This window comes from Linepithema humile, chromosome 5 (genome assembly GCF_040581485.1).
Source record: "Linepithema humile isolate Giens D197 chromosome 5, Lhum_UNIL_v1.0, whole genome shotgun sequence".
Classification (NCBI taxonomy): domain Eukaryota; kingdom Metazoa; phylum Arthropoda; class Insecta; order Hymenoptera; family Formicidae; genus Linepithema; species Linepithema humile.
The window spans coordinates 23,329,422-23,353,811 of NC_090132.1; the positions used below are offsets into that span (position 1 = coordinate 23,329,422).

At 34.2% G+C, this 24,390-nt stretch overlaps 2 protein-coding genes across 12 annotated transcripts in view; both read left to right on the forward strand.

Annotated features, from left to right (window-relative positions):
- Cdep (Chondrocyte-derived ezrin-like domain containing protein) overlaps window positions 1-13,210 on the forward strand; it is a 35,833-nt gene extending 22,623 nt beyond the window's left edge. For 6 of the 10 annotated variants that reach the window (XM_067354869.1, XM_012363728.2, XM_067354870.1 and 3 more), the window contains exons 12-21: window positions 7,301-7,503; window positions 7,809-7,898; window positions 7,992-8,367; window positions 8,474-8,583; window positions 8,667-8,807; window positions 8,889-9,037; window positions 9,546-9,673; window positions 9,748-9,908; window positions 10,002-10,261; window positions 10,394-13,210. In XM_067354869.1, the coding sequence (XP_067210970.1) occupies window positions 7,301-7,503; window positions 7,809-7,898; window positions 7,992-8,367; window positions 8,474-8,583; window positions 8,667-8,807; window positions 8,889-9,037; window positions 9,546-9,673; window positions 9,748-9,908; window positions 10,002-10,261; window positions 10,394-10,469 (1,694 nt within the window). In that variant the 3' untranslated portion in view covers window positions 10,470-13,210. Of the gene's footprint in view, window positions 1-77; window positions 5,344-7,300; window positions 7,504-7,808; window positions 7,899-7,991; window positions 8,368-8,473; window positions 8,584-8,666; window positions 8,808-8,888; window positions 9,038-9,545; window positions 9,674-9,747; window positions 9,909-10,001; window positions 10,262-10,393 lie in introns of those variants that run through there. The other 4 variants (XM_067354872.1, XM_012363734.2, XM_012363736.2 and 1 more) reach the window with 4 other exon arrangements.
- Window positions 13,211-17,702: 4,492 nt separating this feature from the next.
- On the forward strand, window positions 17,703-22,971 carry LOC105670254 (uncharacterized). Of its 2 annotated transcripts, XM_067354905.1 has the most exons (7): window positions 17,703-17,850; window positions 19,047-19,898; window positions 20,063-20,092; window positions 20,505-20,825; window positions 21,283-21,684; window positions 21,770-21,917; window positions 22,375-22,971. In XM_067354905.1, exons 1-7 carry the CDS (start codon window positions 17,784-17,786, stop codon window positions 22,520-22,522), a joined length of 1,968 nt encoding a protein of 655 aa, XP_067211006.1. In that variant the 5' UTR covers window positions 17,703-17,783; the 3' UTR covers window positions 22,523-22,971. The 2 variants fall into 2 exon arrangements, with proteins under 2 accessions (XP_067211006.1, XP_067211007.1); XM_067354906.1 differs by lacking the exon at window positions 20,505-20,825.
- The last annotated feature ends 1,419 nt before the right edge of the window (window positions 22,972-24,390 follow it).

Genomic DNA, 24,390 nt, shown 5'->3' on the forward strand with positions numbered 1-24,390 from the left:
ACAGAGTGACAGGCGTTCGCACAACAGAATGTCGCATAACATATACCCGGTGTATTGTACGTTATGCTTTTCGACAGGTGGTGATTACAACCGCTGGACCTTCCAGAACGGATACGTGAACTCGCCGGCCTGGCACATGCATTACCGCGTGAACCAGGTGCGTAACGTAATGGTTCACGCAACACCACGTACCCTGACCAATCGATTCTTACCGCTGACACCGCTGCGCCCACGTTGAGCGGGAAGCCATATATCGCACACTAATCAGGCTAAGAAAGTACCACGCTACACGTCAGTGAGGCTCACGCGAATAGACGTGCGGCCGCGCACGAAAGGATTGTAAACGTGAAATCGCTGGAAAAAAAAAAATGAAAAGACCGCAAAAACGAAATCCCGAGCGTACCAGCTTCTATTCTTGGTTCTTTGCATCTTCGATCTTCGCAGAATATTATGTTTGCGATCGTTTGATTTTCACGTAGCGCTTTTTACGGGGTACATAATGCTTTTGGGGGCGGGGGAGGTAGGAAGTCACGAGCATTGTACCTATTGTTACAACGAGATCTGTAAATACGTTGTTAGAAAAATCTAATCTCAATTATTTTGTAAGTCTCGTACTTAATATTTGCAATTTCTAATATCGAGAACACATTCGGCAAGTATGGAGCTCACTCAAATGTTGAAAATTGTGGGCATCTTAATCGCTGAAATAGTGCGATAGTAAAATACAGGAAAACCATAATAGAATCCCCGAGAATTATTTTGACATCAGCGCTTACAGCGACACGGGATGTTTCCACTATTTATATATAACATTAATATTATAAAAAGAATAAAAATATATTTAAATATATATAAACAGTGTCCACTTCCCGTGTCTGTAGAAGCGCGTTGAAATTTCGTTTATGTATTAAACTGTTTCGAGGATTGACATTTCGCTTGTGCGAATGAAGCGAGTTGTCTTCTCTTGCGGTTCAGTTTTCGCTGGTTGGACATATTTTTCGTTATCCGGTTTCTTTCTCCGTTAGCATGTTCTTCCGCTTCATTAATTCCATTTTTGTAGCGAGATTTCTTCTTCCTTACATTAGATCTTAGACGCACTTAATTCCCGTTTCAATCACACCATAATATTCGAAAGATACTTGTTGCCCATAATTTCGGGGGGAAAAAAAAAAGAAAAATGAGAAGAGTCCAACTGTATAAAATTTGAATATTCAATCGGACTCTCGTGTGTGCACAAAATATCCATAATGTTCACAATCTCAATATACTCGCACTGCACTGTTAGATTGTTGCAAGATTAGATTCTCTAGAAACGTTAACGCGTTGTTAAAGTAATTTCGTGGTTTTCAACAATTCTTATGAATTAAATATGCATATGGCTACCGACTTACACGTATTTCCGACTGTATATACACGCGATGTCGCAATAATAACCGAAATAACCGAACTTGTTTCAAAGAATTTCCATCATTACTTGTAGTCTCGAGCTATTAATCCTCGAAAACCCTCTTCATCACGTTTTTGCGTTAGCCATACTAGTCTGTGCTATATATATACATAGTCTACTGTTCAATCCTACCTCCCTGCCTGGAGCGTGCGTAGAGATGTGAATTTCACTCATGAACATACGAAGTTACATTAATCGAACGATCGCGAAATAGCACACCGATGGTACGCTACGTAATTCACTACGAAATTTAGCTTCATGAAGATCGAAAGAGAAATATTTTCCGAGCTAGTGTGTGTTGGAAAACCTTCAAGAGGTGAGAGGACACGATTCTATCAAGATATGAAAAATATTTAACGATTAACGGTGGAATATTCACGAATTAGCTGTGACGTCTGCGTACGACAAATCGAACAGTTCTGACCATTTTACACTGCCTTACGTTAAGCTGTGATAGCGATAAAAGAAGTAATCTAGCAGGAGATTACGGAGTTTTACGAATCTCTTTTTTTTTATTGCCATCTCCGAGACGAGTAGAAAAGCAACTAAACGCGATTGTCAAACTCACATCTCTAGTTGCAGCGTGGTACTGAACGTTCCCGCATTTTTTATTCACCATTACACAGATACACGCGAATACACATACACAGATAAACATACACACACATCTACACCAATTATTAACTATTTAGATACCTTTGGAACCATTACGTAGCGCCCCTGTCACGAATCACGAACGTATTTTGCCACCTGTCACAATTTCTCGTCACGTCAACCCCCTAATCATTTGTATAAAACCCATTCTCTCTCTTTCTCTCTCTCGATCGCATCATTCAAGTGTAATTTTTACCACAATATCTTTGCATTATATGTATATGGACACCGTAAGAGTTCACCCTCTTCCCCCTCGATTTATTCGAATTTTATACCCCTTTCTTCTAGCAGGACTAAAAGGTGTTTATTTGAATCTTGAGGTGAATATGATGAATTTAAGTATTGTGTACTGTAATAGGAAATTTTCAGCATTTTTTTTTCATTTTCGGGGTTCATGAAAAATCGACAAACACGAAAAATGATAAAGATTTTTTTCATTATAGTACAAAATATTAATATTTCATAAATCTTCCGCCAGTATTCAAATGTATGCTTTTCCTTCCTACAAATCTCACAGTAATTCCAGTCACAATAGTTACCCATTTACTATGCAAATATTCAGGAATTCAGCAATAATGCTTGGGGTGAGCGGTAGAAATTCATAATAGATATTTCCCCATTATGTCCCCTTCGGTTTTGCTGTGAATTCTAAAGAATCACCACTTTTCGTGCTTCTCAATATCGTATCTCGATAGTGGTTCAGGGGATCAATATATAAATATAATCCGAGCGTGACAGCCGAACGACTGTTATGTATCGAGTAGTCAATCGCAGAGAAACTTGCAGCGGACATATTTTATAAATAGTTGACCCTCTATTGCGTCATATATGTCATGTTGGTTTTAAAAAAAGAATTCAAATAAACCAGGTTTTATTATAAAAATATCATCACCTTTCGAGATAAGACGTGAATAAAATCTTGTTACGGTAAACATACAACACATATTTTGCATGTATCCTTTATTTTTAAAGTTTATTTGCAAGAAATCTTGCAATAGAGGGTTAATTATTTGTGTTCGGTCATTTTATTTGGATTAAAAAATTTAATGCAGAAAATTAATGTTAAATTTGCATTAATTTCGCTTTTTCATTAAAAAATATATATATTTGAACTACAATTGTATTGTAATTCTGAATTTTAATTCTATACTTTGCAACGAATTAGATTACCAAGATATAAACACTTGGGAGATAAACTTTTAACGAAAAATTTAAACATTAATTTTCATAATAATGGTTTTCAAATCTAATTCTCGGTTTTTGAAATTATAGTTTATGAAGTTTGATTTATAAAACAGAAAGAGAAAGAGGTAATTTAATTAAGTTTGCTTAACAAAATTTGACCATTCATAAATGAAAATGAATGAGGAGCTTCGCATTTTCTCGACACTGATCATTCACAGACGCATTAATTATTAAATGGCACTTCATCGATCATTAGATTAAAGAGCAGTAATTTAAAAACCATAGCAGACGACTTTTTTGAAGCATTCTAAATCTGATGTTTTTATATCTTTGAGATTTTAATTGCCACACAGAACATTAAGTTCTGTTATTCGTGGCAAGCCAGCATATAAATCATGAAATTCTTTCTCTCCAAAAAACAAAAATATGCACTGGCATAGCAAAATTTTCTAACGAAAAATAGTGCCAAATCTTTTATACATGAATTAATTATAACCAAATTGATGAAATAAGTTCCAAGTTTTTTTCGGACGTGTTTACTGCATGTGAATATAAATGCGCTTAATTTTCTAATTGAGGACACACGTCGATGTTGGTCATTTTCCACACATTTTGGAATTTGAACTTTTGACCAATTATGATGAAAATAACTGTTACAAATATACAATACTATTGATTAACTGCTCTTACAGAACTCTTTCTACTCTGATTCGGATATTTGTTGAGAGTATTTATCGCGTATCTAAATGGTACTCGTTTTTCAACTTTATCAAAAGTAAAAGTTGACATTTTTATCAAACCATCATTTCTTATATCGTTGCAAATTACAACAAGTAAGTATTGTGTTCCTATGTCTCAATCTCTCAGTGTCAAACATTTTTATAAGACTGTCGACTTTGATGACGATATCAATATGAGATGTCCCAATGTAAGATCACAGAGTGTCATTAATTTATGTCACGTAGTGTTTTTATCGAAACTATTGTTTGTCTTCCAATTTGCATTTCACCAATTCCGTCGTTTATGACTTTTAAATACGCTTTGTCTCTTCCAATATAGCTTGCCAGACTAGCAATAAAAGACTTCTTGAGAAAATCACTTGACTTGACGGTATAAATCACACGTTGTTGTTCCAACATAACTTCGAGCTCGCTCATCTTCCGTTTCCGGTCTGCAAAGACGACGTTGCTCGCGTGTCAACTGACTTTCGCTTCGATTTGTGAGCGTTCGAAATATACGACGTCCGTGTACAGAGTGCCCCATCACTGTCGGGTGTCCTGTTAACTATAGTTAACTTGTTAACTTTTTTTTTTCGTCGAACAACTTGGCGATTGAATTAAAAGTCTATTAAGACGAAGTTATCTTACAATTTGCTAAGAAAGGAAACTTTATTATCCTCTTTTCTCAGTGAATTCTTTTCTTCGAGGGGTTGCACCTCGGAGTTCATAAATTCTTTAAATAATTTCAACATTAAAACAACTCGTCAGCATCTATAGCTGACGGGGCACACGGCAACGGTGGGACATCCTGTATACGCCCACACGCACACACGCATGCATTTTATATATATATATATATATATATATATATATATATAAATAAAATTGCGTACAATTAGAACTCGATTCAATGGTCGGAATAAATGGTCGGTGGACAAGATAATTAGAGCAGGATAGACCATAACAAGTACGTCGAGTGTCCGTCGTGTCGGCGTAACGCTCCCCCCCGTTTGTAATTTGTGTAACACTTTTTGATCGTTTATCGATATACCGTACTTGTTAACGCTATATATAAAAATAAATAAATAAATAAATATATATATATAAAATATATCTGTTTTTACGCGGTGATTCCCCCGGTTGAGATGCGCCGTCATCGTCGGTCGTCGATTGATCGATTGTGTTCGAACGGTATTTATGGGGGCACAGCTCGATGGAAGGACGTGGGGGAATTACCAGCGTCCGAAGGACGAGAGCGGTATTCCAAGCGTAGGGAATCTATTGTACATTGATTATTGATACATTAATTATGATAACAATAAATTATATACAAAGTCATATCGGATCTGCGTCAGTAATTTCGCTTTGGTTTTCTGGACAAGTTTCTGTTCGTTCTTTTTTTTTTTTTTTTCCTTCTCTTTTATCATTTCTCTCCCGTTTTTTTTTTTGTGGTCTCCATCCACGCGCGGTTAGACTGACGTTTTAATTTCGGACCCGACGTACGCAGTCCACGTTGTTCTCCGTTTTTTTCCTCGTTTTACCGATTAATTTCTATGGATTGGATGAATCCCCGTTTCCTCACGTGTGGCGATGTTACGTCCTTCTCTTTTCTTCTTTTTTTTTTCGTTCTTATCCGTATCTCTTTACCGCATTGCCGGATTCGTCGCTCGACCGGACGACAATACCATGTGTGAGTAATCCCTTACAATGCCTGTGTTAATAGTGGATATTACGATTTTTTCTCTTCGTCGTTATTTCATTCGTCTGCCGAAGTAGCACAAAGTCCCGCTTATGACCGAGTCTGGGCTCTCTGTCGCATTTGCGGACAGTCACATATATATATATATATATCATCTTTTCATGATAAAGTCTGCGAAGACGTAACTTCAGTGATTATCGTTAAGGAAAAAATGGAATAATTAACAAAAGATGTATTCATTTTAATAACAAGAAGAGAGTATACTTTTGATTTTTAAATATCATAAATAAATGAAGCCTTTTTATGAATCTTCTGTTTCAGTATTAAGACGGAAAATCAATATGTCCTTGGGGTTGTATGCGACCTTTTCACCGTTATATAAGGTTGCAATAATGCGGCTATTAATTTACACTCGAGGCTGAACATGTTGTCAAGGTTTCGTTCATGCGAATGCAGCAGTAGCCCACACTCGTACTTGAATGATCTTTATGTCATTAGCTGATGCAAAATATAGGCGAATACACTTCTTTTATCCTTTGTTCTCATTATGTTGTACGTCTTCATGGCGAGTCGAGTTTCATCGTATACTCGCTACTTAAGAATTTTTGTTGCCCATCGCGAATGTTACGCGATCTCGTCACGATGCTGTCATTTCCGCATGCGAAATTTGCGTTTTTTTTTTTTTTTTTTTTTTTATGTGAAATGTAAAATGTTACGTAAATTCTTAGCATTTAATTTATCACTGGTTTCTCATTGCAGTTAGCTTGCTTGGAACGCGATACCATTATAAGCGTGCTTAGGCATGAACTTTCACGGGAATGAAATTGCATACACGTACCGCAACTTAGATTTCTCATTTATTTATGAAAACTGCTTAATACAACATTATTTGCACCTCGCTTTATATTATCGCCCTTGTTTCGTTACCTCCGCTAAAGAACGTTACGTTACCTACCTAAAGAAAGATTGATCTTTTTATTCTTAAATTAACAATACTGCACGTGTCCCGCTGAAATTCTCGAAGTCGCTAAACATCAAATGCCTTTATTTCGGCACAAATGTATCCCGATGTTTATACCTATGTCCCTCTAACGCCATTAAAATAGCCGTTGTTGTTAATAATAAAATTCCAAACAACTCTTGGCAATCTACGACAAAGACATACAGCTTGACATTAACAGCGATCTAACTTTTGCCGGATGACACTTTTGCCGTAAATTTCACGGATGTCTGTCAATACGTTGAAAGTTACTTGTCCGTGCATGTAAATTGACAAGTAGTATTTCGGATTTTATTATAGAAACCTATCATGTATAGATACCATCGATTCATCGAATAATTTCTCCGCAAGCCTTTGTCATATTTGAATTAGCTATCGACATTTTGTCGAACGCTGCAGAGATTCACAGTGAAAAAAAAAAGAGAGCAAAAAAATAGTGCACCGTAGCATGTGTGCCTATATCAGGTTTACATTTCCTCAGATATTTCATCGACACTCGTTTCACCGTTTGTCTTTATTTCTCTCACGTTTTTTCTCGTATTTTTTTTAGCGGAAAATCAATCCGTTCCGATTTTCTAACTTAAATTTACTTGCAGATGTTCAAGTCGAAAAGCAGGAGATATCTAATAAACGGGAGAACAATAATTCCGTGTATGCCGCTGAGAAATCTTCGGATAAACGAACGACGAATGGCGGAATCGAGGTGAACAATGCGAGCGTCGTAAATTCGCCGGATCTTAGCCCCGTAAAACACGTGCGTAACGGAGAAGCAGAGGAGACAGAAGTTAGAAAAACGAAGGTAAGTTTGTACTTTGAAAGTAGTTATCGCTAACATCGTTAAATGTAGATCTGCCATTTGTTAAAACAAAATAGAAAGAGCGGGAGAAATGTAAATATACTTTTGAAAGATTTTATAAAATATTTGATTTAACGAATACGTAAAATAAATAGGATTCGAAAAGAAATATTGGGATTTGAAATGAAAAGTACATTTCCAATATTATGCAATGCAATTCTAATATAAAATAAAAAGTGCACATTTCTAATATTATGCACTGTCCATTTTTATGTTTGCTCATCAGAAATCATTATTTTTCTGTTCAGAGATGGCCAACCGATAAAGCCTATTATATAGCCAAGGAGCTTCTCATGACAGAACGGACGTACAAAAAAGATTTGGATGTTATTAACGTGGTGAGTCTTCGCATTTTGCTTTACAGCTAAGAAACGTGAAAAATTAATTTCTCCAAATTAATTCTGAGCTAGAAAAATCATATTTTTGTGCAGTGGTTCCGAGAGGAGGTTTCTAGGGAAGCGGAATTAGAGGGAGAATCGGTAGTCTCTTTAATTGAGCTACTCGCCGATGTGCACGGGCCGTGCCTTCAAGAAATGGAGGCGCGTCTGGCACGTTGGGAGAGCAACGCTCGTCACAATATCGGTGACTTCTTGTACAATACCCTATTGAACATACTGCCTCTCTACGACCAATACCTGGAGAATCTAATTCCGGTATTGGAGAAAATGGAATACTCTATGCGAACGTCACGACGCTTCGACCAGCTTTGCCGAGATTTCGAGTCGCAGAAGCACTGTTACCTGCCATTAACTTCATTCCTTTTGAAACCTTTACAACGATTATTGCATTACAATAGTATTATCGACAGTAAGTAGACTGACGTTAATTATCGGATTTCTAACGTACCCGATAATTATCTCTCTTTCTCTCTCTCTCTCTCTTTCAATATTTCCAAGCGTTTTTTTTTCTTTAGGATTATTAGATCACTATCCGAAGGATCATACCGACTTCGAGGACTGTTTGGCAGCGAGAGATAGACTCGGCGAGACATTACTAGAGGGACTCACGATTATAAATCAAGCGGTGAGATTGCTCAAATGTTTAATATAAACGAAAAGAATCCGTTGTGTAAATTGATTCTAATTTTTTAAAATTTGTTATTGTAGGAAAATCTGGTGCAACTGTGCGAAATGCAAAGGGACATAACTGGATTTGATAATCTGGTGCAAGAAGGTCGAAGATTTATTAGACAAGGTTGCCTGCAGAAGTATAGCCGCAAAGGCTTTCAACAACGCATGTTTTTCTTGGTAAGTCTACCGCACATATCTCATTAGTTAGCGTAGCGAGTAAACGGCAACTTGAAATCAATACTGCGTTTGCTTTCACAGTTCTCAGACGTGTTACTGTATACATTCCGTACGCAACAACCAACGCAATGTTTCCGTGTACACGGCCAGCTTCCATTAAAAGGAATGAAAATTCAAGATGCGGATAATAAGACTGGGACGGATTTTGCATTTATTATCGATGGAAATCAGTGAGTATCAAATTCCGCGAATTGCACTGTGCGCACTGTTAAGGAGAGAATAATAAAGTGTAAAGAGACTAGAAGAGATACTAAATGGTCGTTAAAAGGTCATAGCATTGTTGAGAAGTCAATTCGCTAAACTGATTTCATTGAAGCATACATGCTATTGATATAAGACTTCTGCTCAGTATCTGCTCAGTCCAGCTGTAACTTTAACTCGGTAAAATATTACCTAGTTAGCTGAATATTTTTATCTTGTTACACTTGAACATTAAGAGCATTATGATTTAAAACTTCTATTTCAAAATGTTAAAACAAAGTAATTTTGACAATAGTTTTCAACAATTTTTATGCTTTAAATATGTTAAAGTAAAAATAGTAAAAAGAAAAGAAGTACGTTAAAATAGAATGACTATTTTTAATATATTATTAATCCTTTGCGCTCGAAAGGCCTCATAGCACCACTTTAACGAGCGCAAAAAAATTGGAATTGCGTTAATCAAATTAATTTTTGCAGATCATCATTAACAGTAGCAGCAAGTAACGAAGAAGAAAAAGAAAGGTGGATAGAAGATTTGAATATGGCTATAGCTCAAGCTGATGCGTCGGACGCAAAAATGCCGTATTTAAGTTTAAAGTCTTGCTGTAAGTGATTATTAAACGATAAAAAGAATCTCGTCGAGTGAAAATTTCATCAAAATTTTCTTTTTATACAAAAGTTCTAGGATCAGCCGATGAAGTGGGAGATGGTTTAGGATTAGAAGTAGATCGAAATAGTTGCGGGGGTGCAAAGGCGTCGCAACGTAGTAATACTACAGTTCATGTTTGTTGGCATCGCAATACGAGTATTAGTTACAGTGATCAGCTACGAGCGTTCCAAGTATGTTAAAATAACACTTGTGATTTCATGATGTTTTTAGTACTAATTCAGTAGATTTTTATATGAAAATTAATTACTCACCATGTGTTTCAGAACCAGCTTAGTGGATTTCTTTTACGGAAATTCAAGAACAGCAACGGTTGGCAAAAGCTCTGGGTCGTATTCACCAACTTCTGCTTATTCTTCTACAAGTCTCACCAAGATGACTTCCCATTGGCTAGTTTACCATTATTAGGATATACTGTTTCCACCCCGTCGGAGAAAGATGGGATCAATAAGGACTTTGTATTCAAGCTGCAATTCAAAAATCATGTGTATTTCTTCCGAGCAGAAAGCGATTATACTTTTGGAAGGTAAATATGTAAAAAAAAAAATATTACTTTTATATTATTAATAATTATTATATTCATATTATTAATATATTATTAATAATTATATATAAATTTTGTCCATATCATATTTTAAGAAAAATATAATCTTTTCAGATGGATCGAAGTCATTCGAAGCGCAACTCAGCAGAATCATATGCCTGTTAGCGTGAACGGTAAAGAAGAATATTAGAACTAAATCTTCATGCACGATTAATGAAATAATTATCAAGAACCACTCATTAAGGAATCATGCCGCAGGGTATAATTTTGAGATGGTATGTAACGAGAAAGTCTAAATCTTTGGCCTTATATATGAAATCAAAAGTTGTGAAATTGACATTTTAAATATTATATGTAATAAAGTTTTATTAGTTTTCTGGAAGAAAAACTTATCTCTCTAATTACATTTTTATACTATGACGAAAGATATTATAATTAAATCTTCATATTTTTGCAGTTTCTATTTTTCTTTGCACTCTGTGAGTGATCTTACTGCCAAATTTTAATACTCATCAAAATATTCATATCTTGATATTAAACTTATAATCAATACTCACATTAACCTTTATGAAAATGTTAAAAAATATATTTATAATTTTTTTTATTTATTACTGCAACAATAAATACTTCTGTGGTTCTGTAATAATTTCACACTTTTTTCTAACATTGATACATGATATTATGGACATGCATAGTATATTTCATATTTATTCGTTTTTCCAATTTAAATAGATCGTGAGATACAGCAAAAATATGGAGATTTAACAATATTTACTGATAATATCTTCTTACACATCATAAACATTTATTGAAAAATAATATTTTAATTATAAATTTCACGATACTATATTTTCGGACTTTCGATTATTCTTCCAGAAAACACAATTTTGAGAACAGTTAAAAATTATAAATAAAAAATGTAATGAGAGAAAGTACAGAAGATAGTATAGAGAATTATTTAAAGATAACAATATAAAGAGATTTTATGTACAAATTGCAGAACATTTTGATATGTGATTTATGCTTTTAATATTAATTTAATAAATGATGTTAAAATGTATTCAAATGAGTGACGAGAATCTCAATATAATGTCACAAATTTATGGAGAATTTTAATTAATTATAATTATTCGTAAGAAGTAGATATATATAAAAAAATATATATATATGTAAATATACTTACACATATAGCAATTGCATTTGTTCAGAAACTTTTTAAGCAACTTTTTGATATCTGTTTATAACGATAAAGACTTTGGAAAATAATAATAATTGATTGCTATTGCGCAATTATTATTCAGATTATAAAACAGATATAATATTAAAATTGCATTCTAGTTATATCTTCATTAGTAATACATTTTTTAGACATCTTGTTATAATGTAAGTAAGACGACAGTCACATGAAATTTTACATATTAGTATTAATATCGGACCAATTTTATAATCAAACTTTGTTCATGATTATCGTCTTCAATAGAACAGTAATTTTATTATCGCATTTCTATTTTATACGATCTAATTCGTATTAACAGAATGGATAACATGGGAGAACGGTTATAACGTAAATCGTAGTTATAAGATGATGCTTATGATGTTACTTTTAACAAAATGGTGCCATCGTGCTTTTTAGTATCAGTAGACTGATGTAGTATTTGCAAACAGACTGCAAAGAATCCCTGTAAGGAGATGGCACAATACACACGTTATATAATATATTTTTATTATCTCTATCACTCGGTTAAGTAAGGGGATTTGTAATTCCTTCTGTACTCCAACTTAAACAATGAATCAAAGAGACGAATTATCATTAAGGTAACCATTATTCATATTTAATTGTCAACTTAGATCATATTAACATCCCCAAAAATGTTGCGAAAATGTACTAATCTATTCAAACGTCTATTATTTATTGTCATGAAATATTTAAAAAGACGTCTTTTGGATTTCTATGTTGTTTTTGGGAGAGATTGTTTGTTATGATTTAGATTACAATTAATATATAACATAAACTTTAAAAAAAGAGAACTAGTTGTATATATTGCCCGATTGAGAATCCATGACTCGTAGAAGCAGACAGTTTGCACAGATGGTTTATGGTAGACGAAGACGTATATGTTTAAAAGTTTGTTTAAGGCAGTTCGTAGACTAGAATTTCCAAAACCCCAATTTTTTGCCTCATAAAATATTTGTTAGCCTGTATGTACAATGCTTTCTGAGCGTTCAAAGGCCTAACAAATAATAAGATTGTTATAATACTATATGAGAATCCCGGTAAGCTAATATAAACACGATTCTCTTTGCTGTTTTTCAATGTGCCTAGTCAAATCAAATTGCGAAATGATATAATCGGTGACATCATGAAGAAAATACACAGTCATCTTATAGTATTTATAAATTTAAATCAAATTACTGGCAATTGGATAAAAGTAAATTCAAATTTTATTAGCATAAGAATAGTATACTAAAGCGTATACTTAAGTGCAAAAAAACTGCAGCTAAAAAGAGCAGACTTATAACGTGTATCTCTAATAATAGAACTTGCGATAGCATCTAGAAACAGCAAATATAAGAAAGACGAGAATATATTGTTCTGCATAGAATCGAAGTTAGTTAAATATATTGCATGAAAAGAAGTTATATGTAGCGATTGCTATTACAGATTAATATTATATAACATGTAACATTGATTTTCTCATAGATAAGAACTTAGCGATTTTTTGATGAATCACTTCTCGATTCAGTCTATCAATTCTAGTGACGAAATAGCCAATCTATTTGAAATGTATACCTTTTTCCGATAAACGAAATATATATTTCAGTAAAACATATTTAAATTATTTCCTGCAATTAAAAGAAATTAGTGTAATATCATTATGTATTAACATCGTCATCACTTTTGCTGCAATAAACATATGTTATGATAACCAACATGGTTTTTTTAAATAATAATCGAATATTTTCGATATACAAATTCTAAAAATTAATACTATCAATATAAATTATTTATTTTGCATTTACTCAGCTACACGAGTTATATTGCAACACTGGAATTTTTTTATTAAACCGATTTATCGATGTTTTTTATTTAGCTGGATTTTCCAAATATTTGAGTTACGTTGTACTCTGTGATTCTTGATGCTATGTTATGTGGATAAATTATCAAAATGAAATGTAACTCAGTAACTATTTTTAGTTTTTACCACAACAGAATTTTGTTTATGATGTTTTTTCTAAAATGGGACGCGATAAAAAAACTGATTTATGATAAAAAAAAGTTGGGTTTATATTACATAACCATCTGAATTTACAGATATGAGACTCGCCATACAAAATCGTAAACTTTGGAACTGTTTTAAAAAAGTGAATTTTATAATCTAAAGATATACAGATAAATGTTTTTAAAAAATTAGAAAAGTGTAATAAACGTGATGGTTCTCACAGAGATGCTAATCATGCCCAAATTTTTGCTAAGGAAAGTAGCTAATAAAACTGTGATTGTAAGAGAACATTTGATGGTTCCGGTACGCTCTGTGTATTAAAATAGAGAATTAGAAATGGAATTAAGATTCCTGGGAAATACCATTATGTTTTTACCAACGTGACGTGGAAGAAGCAGCGGATGATACTTCGAGGTAAAAAAAAATTACAAGAACTTACTATTGTAACCGTGTTTATCTTTGCGGTAGCCGCACGATTAAGATGCGGCATCGTGTCGCTCATAAATCGCACATGTGTCAAGCGTGGGAAAATAACTGCCCGTAAGATACGCTAAAATGTTTCTATTTCGCTTAATGAGCTAGTAATGAATTTAATGAGTTTCGGTATCATGTATTTTTTACGACTATTACCTCTATGTGAATGTAGAAGATCGTTTGGCGGCTTAAGAAACCAATCTCATGAATAATCATGACATACGGGATAGTAAATACCACGTTCAAATATAAAGAACAATCAGAAAGAAAGCGATTTATTAAATTGGTTTTTTGTACTTATTATTGAAAAAATCAATCTTAATAATTAATCATCTTTTCTCTCTTTGTCTCTCAAGCTTCTTTAATAATTTCTTCTAAATAAAAATTCTATTTCTACTAATTCTCCTTATCATTTTTCAGGATCATAATGGATTTAGAAAAATTCGATTTCCTATAGAAGTCTTTCGTGATTAACCAAACGTTAACATTTACAACTGGTTCTAATTAACAAAAGGCTTCTCACCTTTTATAAAAAATTTATGGAGCTGTTCTCTCATTAAAGAAAACGACTGTACATAAATATTATGGAACATGATGATATAGATAATTAACAATTTAATTTGTAACTCGTGTACAGTGTAGCTTATATATAATAGTTTCTATTGAAATTATTAAAAAAACGCTATATATATCACATAGTTATTTTTAACGTTCTGAAACACCGCTAGATAGAGATTGTTCGTAATTATTTAATAACACAAAAAATATTCCGCGGACAACAAGCTATGTTTTTATAATTTATTATAATCATTTCTGTAAAAACCGATTTATTAATTTTTATGCATCCTCCTAGCATATATTATAATTAATTTTCTCGTCTGAAGTCAAAAAACAACTAGGTATTGGTTTCTATTGCACATTTTCAGGGAAAAAAAATGTGTGGAATTCCCGCAATTATATATTCTAAGACGTCAAAGATTGTGAACGATATACAATAATTGCTTCTTCGATATCAGTGAAGGCAATCGCTTACGATCAACATAAGGAATCGACACTTAACTGTCGATGCATGGTATGAAGTAATAATATAAATTTATATTCACCGATTGCCCATTAATCGCTAAAAACGGCATCCAGATTATTATTTCGAAGTAATTTATCCGTATTTATTTTGATTTCTCGGTATTTATCTTGATCTGGAAGAAATGATTGTAACAGTTTCTAAATTTGTAAACTCATAATCTCTATAGTCTGAATTTTGAAGTTCTCGCAAGGGAAACGATTATATCAAAGGTATTGTTTTCCATTTAGATAAAGAGACTCAGGATTTATGATTACGGACTTTAAGGATCGTCTTCCGCAGGATGACTTGATGATTTATCATTCTTTAGTTATCACGGTTTCTTCATCGTTTCCATGGAAATCTAAATCGCGTCCAATAAAACATAGTAATCAGGTCAATGTCTAGATGTTTAATAGTGAAAGTTATCGTATTCTTTTGATCGGATTTTTGTAATATAAGCGAATGACGACTTTGAGAGTCAGAAGCGCACTAATGAGATTAGTTCATTAAGTAAATATTTCTTTTCGCGTGTTATACATTCTGTGCTAAGTAGGCAATTGATAAACTACTGTAAGAAAATAGAGAATTTATCGATGACGGAAAGCACGAACTATCGCTTGAGTTTTTATTTTCGTTATACGCGTCACATTAATCTTTTAAATCAATTAGAAGATTTGTTGTATTTCCCCGCTAGACTTAATTACTTACTAATATATCAAATTATAAAAATATGTGCATCGAGAATTCTAAGAAATTCATAAAAAATAATCTAAAAATGTAGTTGCTTACTATAGAATAATAATCTGACAATATCAGTTTCTTAAATAGCGCGTTTTATAATACAAATTAAATAGCTCCTGCAAATCTATTCTAAGTTTCAAGAAATATACAATTGTACTTAAGTGCGACATAATTTTACAACATAAACAAGTAAAATATTTTATCTGTCATGGAATCTCTCTCTCTCCCTCTCTCTCTCTCTCTCTCTCTCTCTCTCTCTCTCTCTCTCTCTCTCTCTCTCAGAGTATGCCTTATTTTATTTCGATATTTTAATTTACGTACTGCGTATTATTAACACGCACTTCGTACATTTCATAGAACCACATATGTACGCATAGTGCGTGATTATTCGATATCTAAACAAACCACAATCTTTATCGCGTTTGTACACACGGGGACAGGAATGCCTTCTGATATGAAGTTACATGTGCTCGTCGGACATGTCAGGCATACCGGAGGAAGCACCATGCGTGCTTCACCTCTCAATATTCATGCATTATAACTGTAGATATTCGAAAAACGGCAACGCCGTCTCAGAGCGGGAAAATGTAATTGACAGTTCATAGTTTGACGTATCCGTTTTTCGAATATTATTTTACATATATTTTTTCGAATATTATTTTATATACGTGCATTATTTTACATATTTTAAAATTGTAAAATTTAAAGCTGATCACTTTAAAGACAAGTTTTATGGAGAATTTATTCGTTTTTAACATCTGCTTAACATAGATGCTCATTAGACATCTATTAGATGTCTATTATATTATTTTATCGATTTAAATACGTTTGATAAATATAATAAAACAAAACCTATACTGAAATATTAAGTTCTATGATTTACCAATTAATATAAAATTTTTTTTTCACAGTTATACCGCCTATTTCCTCGTACAATTTTGTGAAAATACGAACATCATGATTGTCATTCGGGAGATGGATTTCCTATTATGTAATATTAGCAGGAGTATGACACAGGTGATAAATGTATAAAATGACATTGAGTTTCACTGAAGATACCCGCTGGAGGCTGCGAATGACCTTCGTAAAACGCTTTATGTTATCGATTTAACTATTCATCTTCAGTGACCGGTGATAAATAAACGATAGCAATGTCAATGCCCAAACGGCATCACTGGTATTGAGGAGAACGCTTTCTTCAGGTATTCTTTGCATTTAAACATCGATTACTGAGTGTACAAAATTCGTACAAAGCCTATATTGTTATATGAGTAATTATAAATCTACATTTAATGTATTATATATCATCTGTTCATAACAATGGTAAGATTTAAAATAGCTAGGATGATCATTAGAGAAAGTATTTTTGTTTGCATGACTCGATTGTCTGTCGACACCGTGATTAAATCTTGCAACTTATTTCGCGATAATTGCTGATTGCTTGGCCTTCTCTCGTTCATTTGAATCGTATAATAAATACTATTTTACTATAAATAGACGATACGTAAAATTCCTCTCTTTTCCATATTTCTTTGAAGATGCATAATCGATACGGTACAAATTATTATTTTAACATAAATCCTTCTAGAAGATGTTTATTTGAATATTCTTGACGTGTACTTTTTTTAAAGGCTTTTAACTCGTTTTGCCAATTGGTTCTTAAAATATCAATATGTTCATTATTTTGCTTGTTATTCTATATTCCTTTAAAACCTGTTTATTCTGTGTAATGTAAGAGGAACGGCGTTTATCGAAGTTGATCAAAAAATCGTCGAAAGTGTAAAAGGCTGCGCGACGACAAGTCTGTGTAGATTTTTACTCAGAATGATACGCACTCATCGGCGATTACCTTAGCCTTGGCCACGGGTTTTTTTGTTCTTGTTGCTTCTCAATCTGAACTGCGCTCAGTAAGCCGATGTTTTAGGAAGGAACGAGCGGCCGCAGTGGGAGGAAAGATATAAAGACTCGGTAACCGCGGCCGATCAGGATAGAAGTGAATATCATCATGCGGCAGTATCGGGCGATCGGCCTTTTGGCCTTATTACTTGCTACAGCATGTGTCCATGCACGAGGTAAATTATTTTCGTCTTGTGTCATCATCATGTATTATTATCATTAGTGATCTCAAGTCTCACGCTAAGATATGCTTCACTTCTGTTATTTTTTAATTTTCTTTTCTGTTAATATTCAAAAAGGATCACATATCATAAAAGAGACTTCTCAGAAACAAAGAAAAGCAGATTTTAGTACTCAATCCTTAATTAGTTCAAAATTATCGTAAATAAAATACCGTCGGAATGTTTTCAACTGTGTTTATGTGTTTTCAACTATGTGTTTATGTTTTCAAAATCATCACAGTATTCTTTGATGAAAAAAATAATTATTTTCTCTTATTTATCAGTAAAAAAATGTTAAATCATGACCTTACTGCAATTACAGATTTAATTATCTCTTACAATTATATTATGTATCCTTATCTCTTTATGCGTGGCTTAGAAAATCTCTCTAAAACTACTATTAATTTCAAAACATCAAATCTTCACGAATAAATCTTTTCGTTTCTATTATGATACTTTCATTTAAAATTAATATTTTTAATCCGTGAAGTATAATGCATGCAATAGAAGTTCGTATTTCTAAGATTTTACTATTAGTAAGACGACGATAATCTTATCATGATATAACGCTTATAAATATGTGTAAATTGCATACATTCTTTTTTTATAACATCAGTTTTACAATATCAAGTTGCTGCTTGTTTTCAATAAAGATGTAATATTATTTATTTCAACAGTATAAAATTATGAAAAAATTAAGATTTTAAAATTATTCTTGCTCAAAAATCAATAACGAACTTTATTATGATTACAGAAATTTATTTTGCAATTACAAAAACATAGTTCATGTACTTGAACTCTGATCTAAGATAATCGAGTATTTTGCTTAAGTATACTTGAATTTCTTGCAAGCATTAAGCAATTATGTATTTTGTTGTAATATAAAAGAGAAGAGAACACATAAAACTGATTATATGAGAAAACAAGATTTTATATGATTGTAGTTTTAATTTCAATTTTTTTCGAAAACTGGCCATTTTTAATAATTTATGTTAACTATCGCATTCAAAAACATTTTGAGAAATAAATAATATTTTATCAAAAATCTATGAATATTTCATGTGATATAAACGAGTTCGAAATTATCCTTCCAATGATTCTGCTTTTAAGCTAACGTTGAGAACAGTAATAATTCTTTCAATTTGTTGCAGGAACCGAATTACTGCGTTCCAAGCGTGGTGGATCATTCTCCTCCAGCAGTGCTAGCAGTTCGGCCAGCGCCAGTTCGTTCGGTGGTGGTAGCAGTTTTGCCAAATCTGATGCTCAAGCTATAGGCAGTGCCTCAGCAGGTGCACAATCCTCGGCTATAGCGAATGCCGGTGCTGGTGGATACGGAGGTGGTGGTCACGGCGGTTTCGGAAGCAGTGGTGGCGGTAGCCAGGGTGGATTCGGAAGCAGCGGTACCGGTGGCCACGGTGGACTCGGAAGCGGCGGTGTCGGTGACCACGGTGGATTCGGAGGTGGTGGTGGCGGTGGCCACGGTGGACTTGGAAGCGGCGGTGGCCACGGAGGACTTGGAGGTGGCGGTAGTTCCGGTGGACTTGGAGGCGGCGGTGGCCACGGTGGATTCGGAAGCGGAAGTGCAGGCAGCGGTGGATTTGCCGGTGCTGGTAGCGGAGGATATGGAGGTGGCGGTGGATACGGTGGCGGTAGCCACGGTGGACTCGGTGGCGGTGGACTCGGTGGCGGTAGCCACGGTGGACTCGATGGCGGTAGCCACGGTGGACTCGGTGGCGGTAGCCACGGTGGACTCGATGGCGGTAGCCACGGTGGACTCGGTGGCGGTAGCCACGGTGGACTCGATGGCGGTAGCCACGGTGGATACGGTGGCGGTAGCCACGGTGGACTCGGTGGCGGTGGACTCGGTGGCGGTAGCCACGGTGGACTCGGTGGCGGTGGACTCGGTGGCAGCGGTGGTCACGGTGGATTTGGAGGCGGAAGTGCCAGCAGCGGCGCCAATGCCGGTGCTAGTAGCGGTGGATACGGAGGTGGTGGTGAATTAGGTAATTAATATTTTATTTTAATTACTTATTCTTGTAACACAGTGCAGATTATCTCGTTATCGATTTATATATCGATTTCAATATGATTTTTATACGATATTAGTTTTGTGATTAATTAAGAAATATCTATATTTTAAAATATTGTAAATATAATATTTTTGTAGGTCACGGAGGCAGTGGAGGATACGGTGGTGGTAAGTCCAAAAAGATGAAGTATTTACTTCATGTGTAGAATTTTACGTATAAAAGATAGACATATATATGTAATAATACTTAAAAGCTTAGTAGTAGCTTACGTTCAAGCCAAGCTTGCTTTGCATTTTAATAAAATTAAACAGCATAACGCAATGAAAAATAAATATTACGATAAAAAATTTACTACCTTTTTTATAGATATGCTAAAGCAATCGCTAATTTAAAAAGTTCTACTTCGTAGAATTGTGCCTCTAATTTTAGCTTTCACTATAATAATATCTTATAATTTAATATGAGCAGTTTAAAAAGAGCATTTTAATTAATATATAAGACCCCAATTACTTATAACATCCCGATTAGCTACAGAAATGTAAAATATAATAACGCGACTAACAATCTATATGCTTTTAGGTAGTAGTGGAGGAGTCGGAAAACTTAGTGGGGCTCTTGGAGGTGGTAACGTTGGTGCAGGTGGTTACGGTGGGTCTGGGGCTGGAAGCTACGGTGGAGGTAGCTCTGGTGCCGGCGGTTATGGCGGAAGTAGCCCTGGAGGGCATGAACTTGGAGGATATGGTAGTGGTAGTTCTGGTGGTGGTGGTTATGGTGGAGCTGGCTCTAACACAGGTAGCTACACCGGAAGTAGCGGTGGTGCCGGAGGTTACGGTGGCGGTGGCCATGGCACCGGTGGGTATGGAGGCGGCAGTTCGCCGGGCGGCGGTTTTGGAGGTGGACGTAAGTGAATATTAGAAAATATATAACATTCTATATCACTGAAATCTATTTGTTTGAAGCACGAAATCTAGTTTTTAATTTCTATATTTTTGTATGCTTCGTAGCTTTTGCATTTCTACCGTCTTTTATGTTTAAATATCTATAAGATATTTTAGATTTCGATAAATATATAGCGTTATTTCTTTTGATATTTAAAGTATCTATTTTTGTTAAAAAAAAGTATCAAGGCATTATTGAATTTCCATTTTTTAAATGAATTTAGAGATACAAATAAATAATAGAATATTGTAGTTAAATTGAGAAGTAAACTTTACTAAAATAATAACAAAATGTTAATCTGAGATTTAATCATTAAATTATCAAATATTACAATTTGGAAAATTGTAATAATTGATAATTTTTTCCAAATTTTTGTTATTTTCTGATTAAAGACTAGTTTTAAATTTTTGTAATGTAGATGATGGCGGTGGTTTTGGAGGAGGTGTATCGAAAGGTTCAGCGAATGCTAATGCTGGTGCTTCAGCCGGAGCTGGTGGATTGAGTGGAGGATATGGCGGAAGTGGCCCGGGCAGTGGAGGATTTGGCGGTGGACATGGAGGTTTAGGTGGTGGACATGGAGGCGGTTTAGGAGGTGGACATGGCGGTGGCCTAGGAGGTGGTCTAGGCGGTGGACATGGCGGTGGCCTAGGAGGTGGACACGGCGGTGGCCTAGGAGGTGGACACGGTGGTGGCCTAGGAGGTGGACACGGCGGTGGCCTAGGAGGTGGTTTAGGCGGTGGACACGGCGGAGGTGGTTTAAGCGGTGGATACGGAGGAGGTGGTTTGGGCGGTGGACACGGCGGAAGTGGAGGTCTAGGAGGTAGTTTGAATAAAAATTGAAGAATGATTTGTACAAAGTTAATGACAGAGATGTGCATTTTATCATATTGTTTCCGATATTTTAGGCGGATGTCCTGGAGGATGTGGTGGTGGCGGTGGAGCAGCAGGTGCTAATGCCATAGCCAGTGCTAGCGCGAATGCAAATGCTGGCGGTGGAGGTGGAGGATATGGTGGCCACGGTGGTCTGGGAGGTGGTCATGGACCAGGAGTAGAGTATGTATTATCAAATACATATGAAGAAATATTTTAATTGTCTTCAATATCTCAATTCAGAAACTATTAAGCGCGATACTTTTGCAAAAGAAAAGATGAAAAATGGGAGGAAAAAAATATAAGAAAATATCTATTATTATTAAGATTAATATCGCGAATTGTTGAATACCCCGAATGAATAATCCAAGAAGCATAATTATGATGATTCAATAATGACATCAGAATTTAGCGCGTGACAAATTAACTCATGTAAAAGTTCCTTCTACAGTGGAACAGATTTCAAGGTGAACAAGTTTCTCGGTTTCAGAACGAGTGTTTTCATAACTACCGTTTATTAATCAATGATAATTATGGATGATTATGGAAATCAGCGAGACATGCTAATTTAATGAACAAATAACTTTAACCATTAATAATATTTCTTACAGATATTTTAATCTTTTCTTTGTGTTTGCAGTTTATTCTCCCGTATTGGCGATACAGACGAAGGTACGAGTCAGAGTGGTGCTGTTGATAATGCTAAAGGTGTTTATAGCAGTAGCGCGGCAAATATAGATAGTTCTGGTAAAGGTACTTATTCCGTAAAAGCGGGTAAAATCCCATAAATCAGGCATTTACATTTTGTTTCATTAATTTTTCAAAATTTGATGTTACTTTGTTAAAGATACTCTTAAAAACCGAAGAACGAAACTATAATTCCAATGTATTTTGACATAAACGTAAAATCTACGCTTTGTTTATTTTCTAATCGTCAAGAATAGCGTTTAAAATAAATCAATGTAATTATATATAATATTTTTTACACTTCAATTATAATATCTTTTTCTGTTTAAATGAAAAATATTATCGGAATATTACGTAATAACATACTGAATATTTCATTGTGTATTTCAAAAGCTTACAACTGCGGTTTTTAATGATAAGTTCCATTGATTAAATCTGACCTTCTAAGTTAACTATGTATTCTATGCATTTTTATTAAATGTTAAATGATCGTATAGATTTTTTAAATAATTGTATAGATTTCTTAATAAAAATATAAATATAAATAACACATAGTACGTAAATAATTATCATGCACTGATTAAGTAACACTTGCACAAATAGATTATTACATACGATGTTATTTTGCTATTTAATAAGTATCCGTTAGTTAATTCCGTTTTGATTAACTGGGAAAACTTGTTTTTAATTCTCATCGTTAGTAAATGCTCATCAATCCAACATAATTTATTACTAATCGCGTTATGCAACCAGTGATTATAGAAGTCTGAATCGAAAGATGTTTATAATGCTTGTAGGAACTGTAAATCCGGTTACATATCTACTGTTTCTCCTATTCACAATGTAATTGTATTTCCTACACAATCGAGTGCATCACTTTGCTCAGTGCAATTGCATACGCGAGTCAAATATATAAATAATAAATCAAGAGTATACTTTACATTTAAAAAAAAAAAAGAGGATAAAAAGAATTCCAGTTTATATCAGATCGCAAAAAGAATTACTCAATGGAGTATTTATTTAATAGATAGGATATATATAACTTCAGATATATTTAACTTCAGAAACTCAAACATATTTTGCTACACTCATTCTTCATGAATAATTCATAAGAACGTATACGCGCATAATCAGTGTTCCCAAGTGAACCTTATACGTATGCACATCATTTCCAACTCTCCATTTGTTTTCTTTTTTCGTTGTATGTGTTCATGACATGAATTCACATAATAAAACTCGTGACTCGAAATTTTCTCTGGCTTGCATTGATTTAATATGCTACATATGTCGCATATTTAAAATTACTTATCGTAATATAAAGAATTTTTTAGTTAAGCCAATATTGCTTTAGTTTCTTAATATTTCGAATTGATTTAATTCTAGATTCACATGAAATACATAGGTAAAATTCTATTGTACGTGTGGGTTATCAAAATTATACACATATTTTAATAATAACCAAATAATTGTACTCACCAGTTAGAGTACTACATTTCCTCCATTATTTATTCATTCGTAGCAAATTCTGCCTTAGGCTGCTCTGTATTAGCAAAATCCAGGAATCGGAAATCCTCATTTATTGTTAGTTCTGCGTACTATCAAACTTGTGCACATCACTTTTCACTTTCACTTTTTATATCGCGAATTTGCCGCACCGCGGTACACGATGCGCTCTTCATGTAGTGACACGTATTTAATTGTAGCTGCACCCAAGGCAAGCAAGATAAATAATTATCTTAGCGGTATATCGATAAATACGGATATGTCATAACAACTCGATTTAATTTCGACGAACTATGTTTCAAAATGGTACATCTAATGAAAGATACACCGTGCGCCCATAGCGTCTCTCTAGGATTTGTACCGGTTTCAATCCATTGTGCACGATAAAAAATACATTTCGCCCATAACTTGAATCGCCACTCCCGACAAAAATTCGCACTTGTTATGAATTTTTAATGAATAAAAT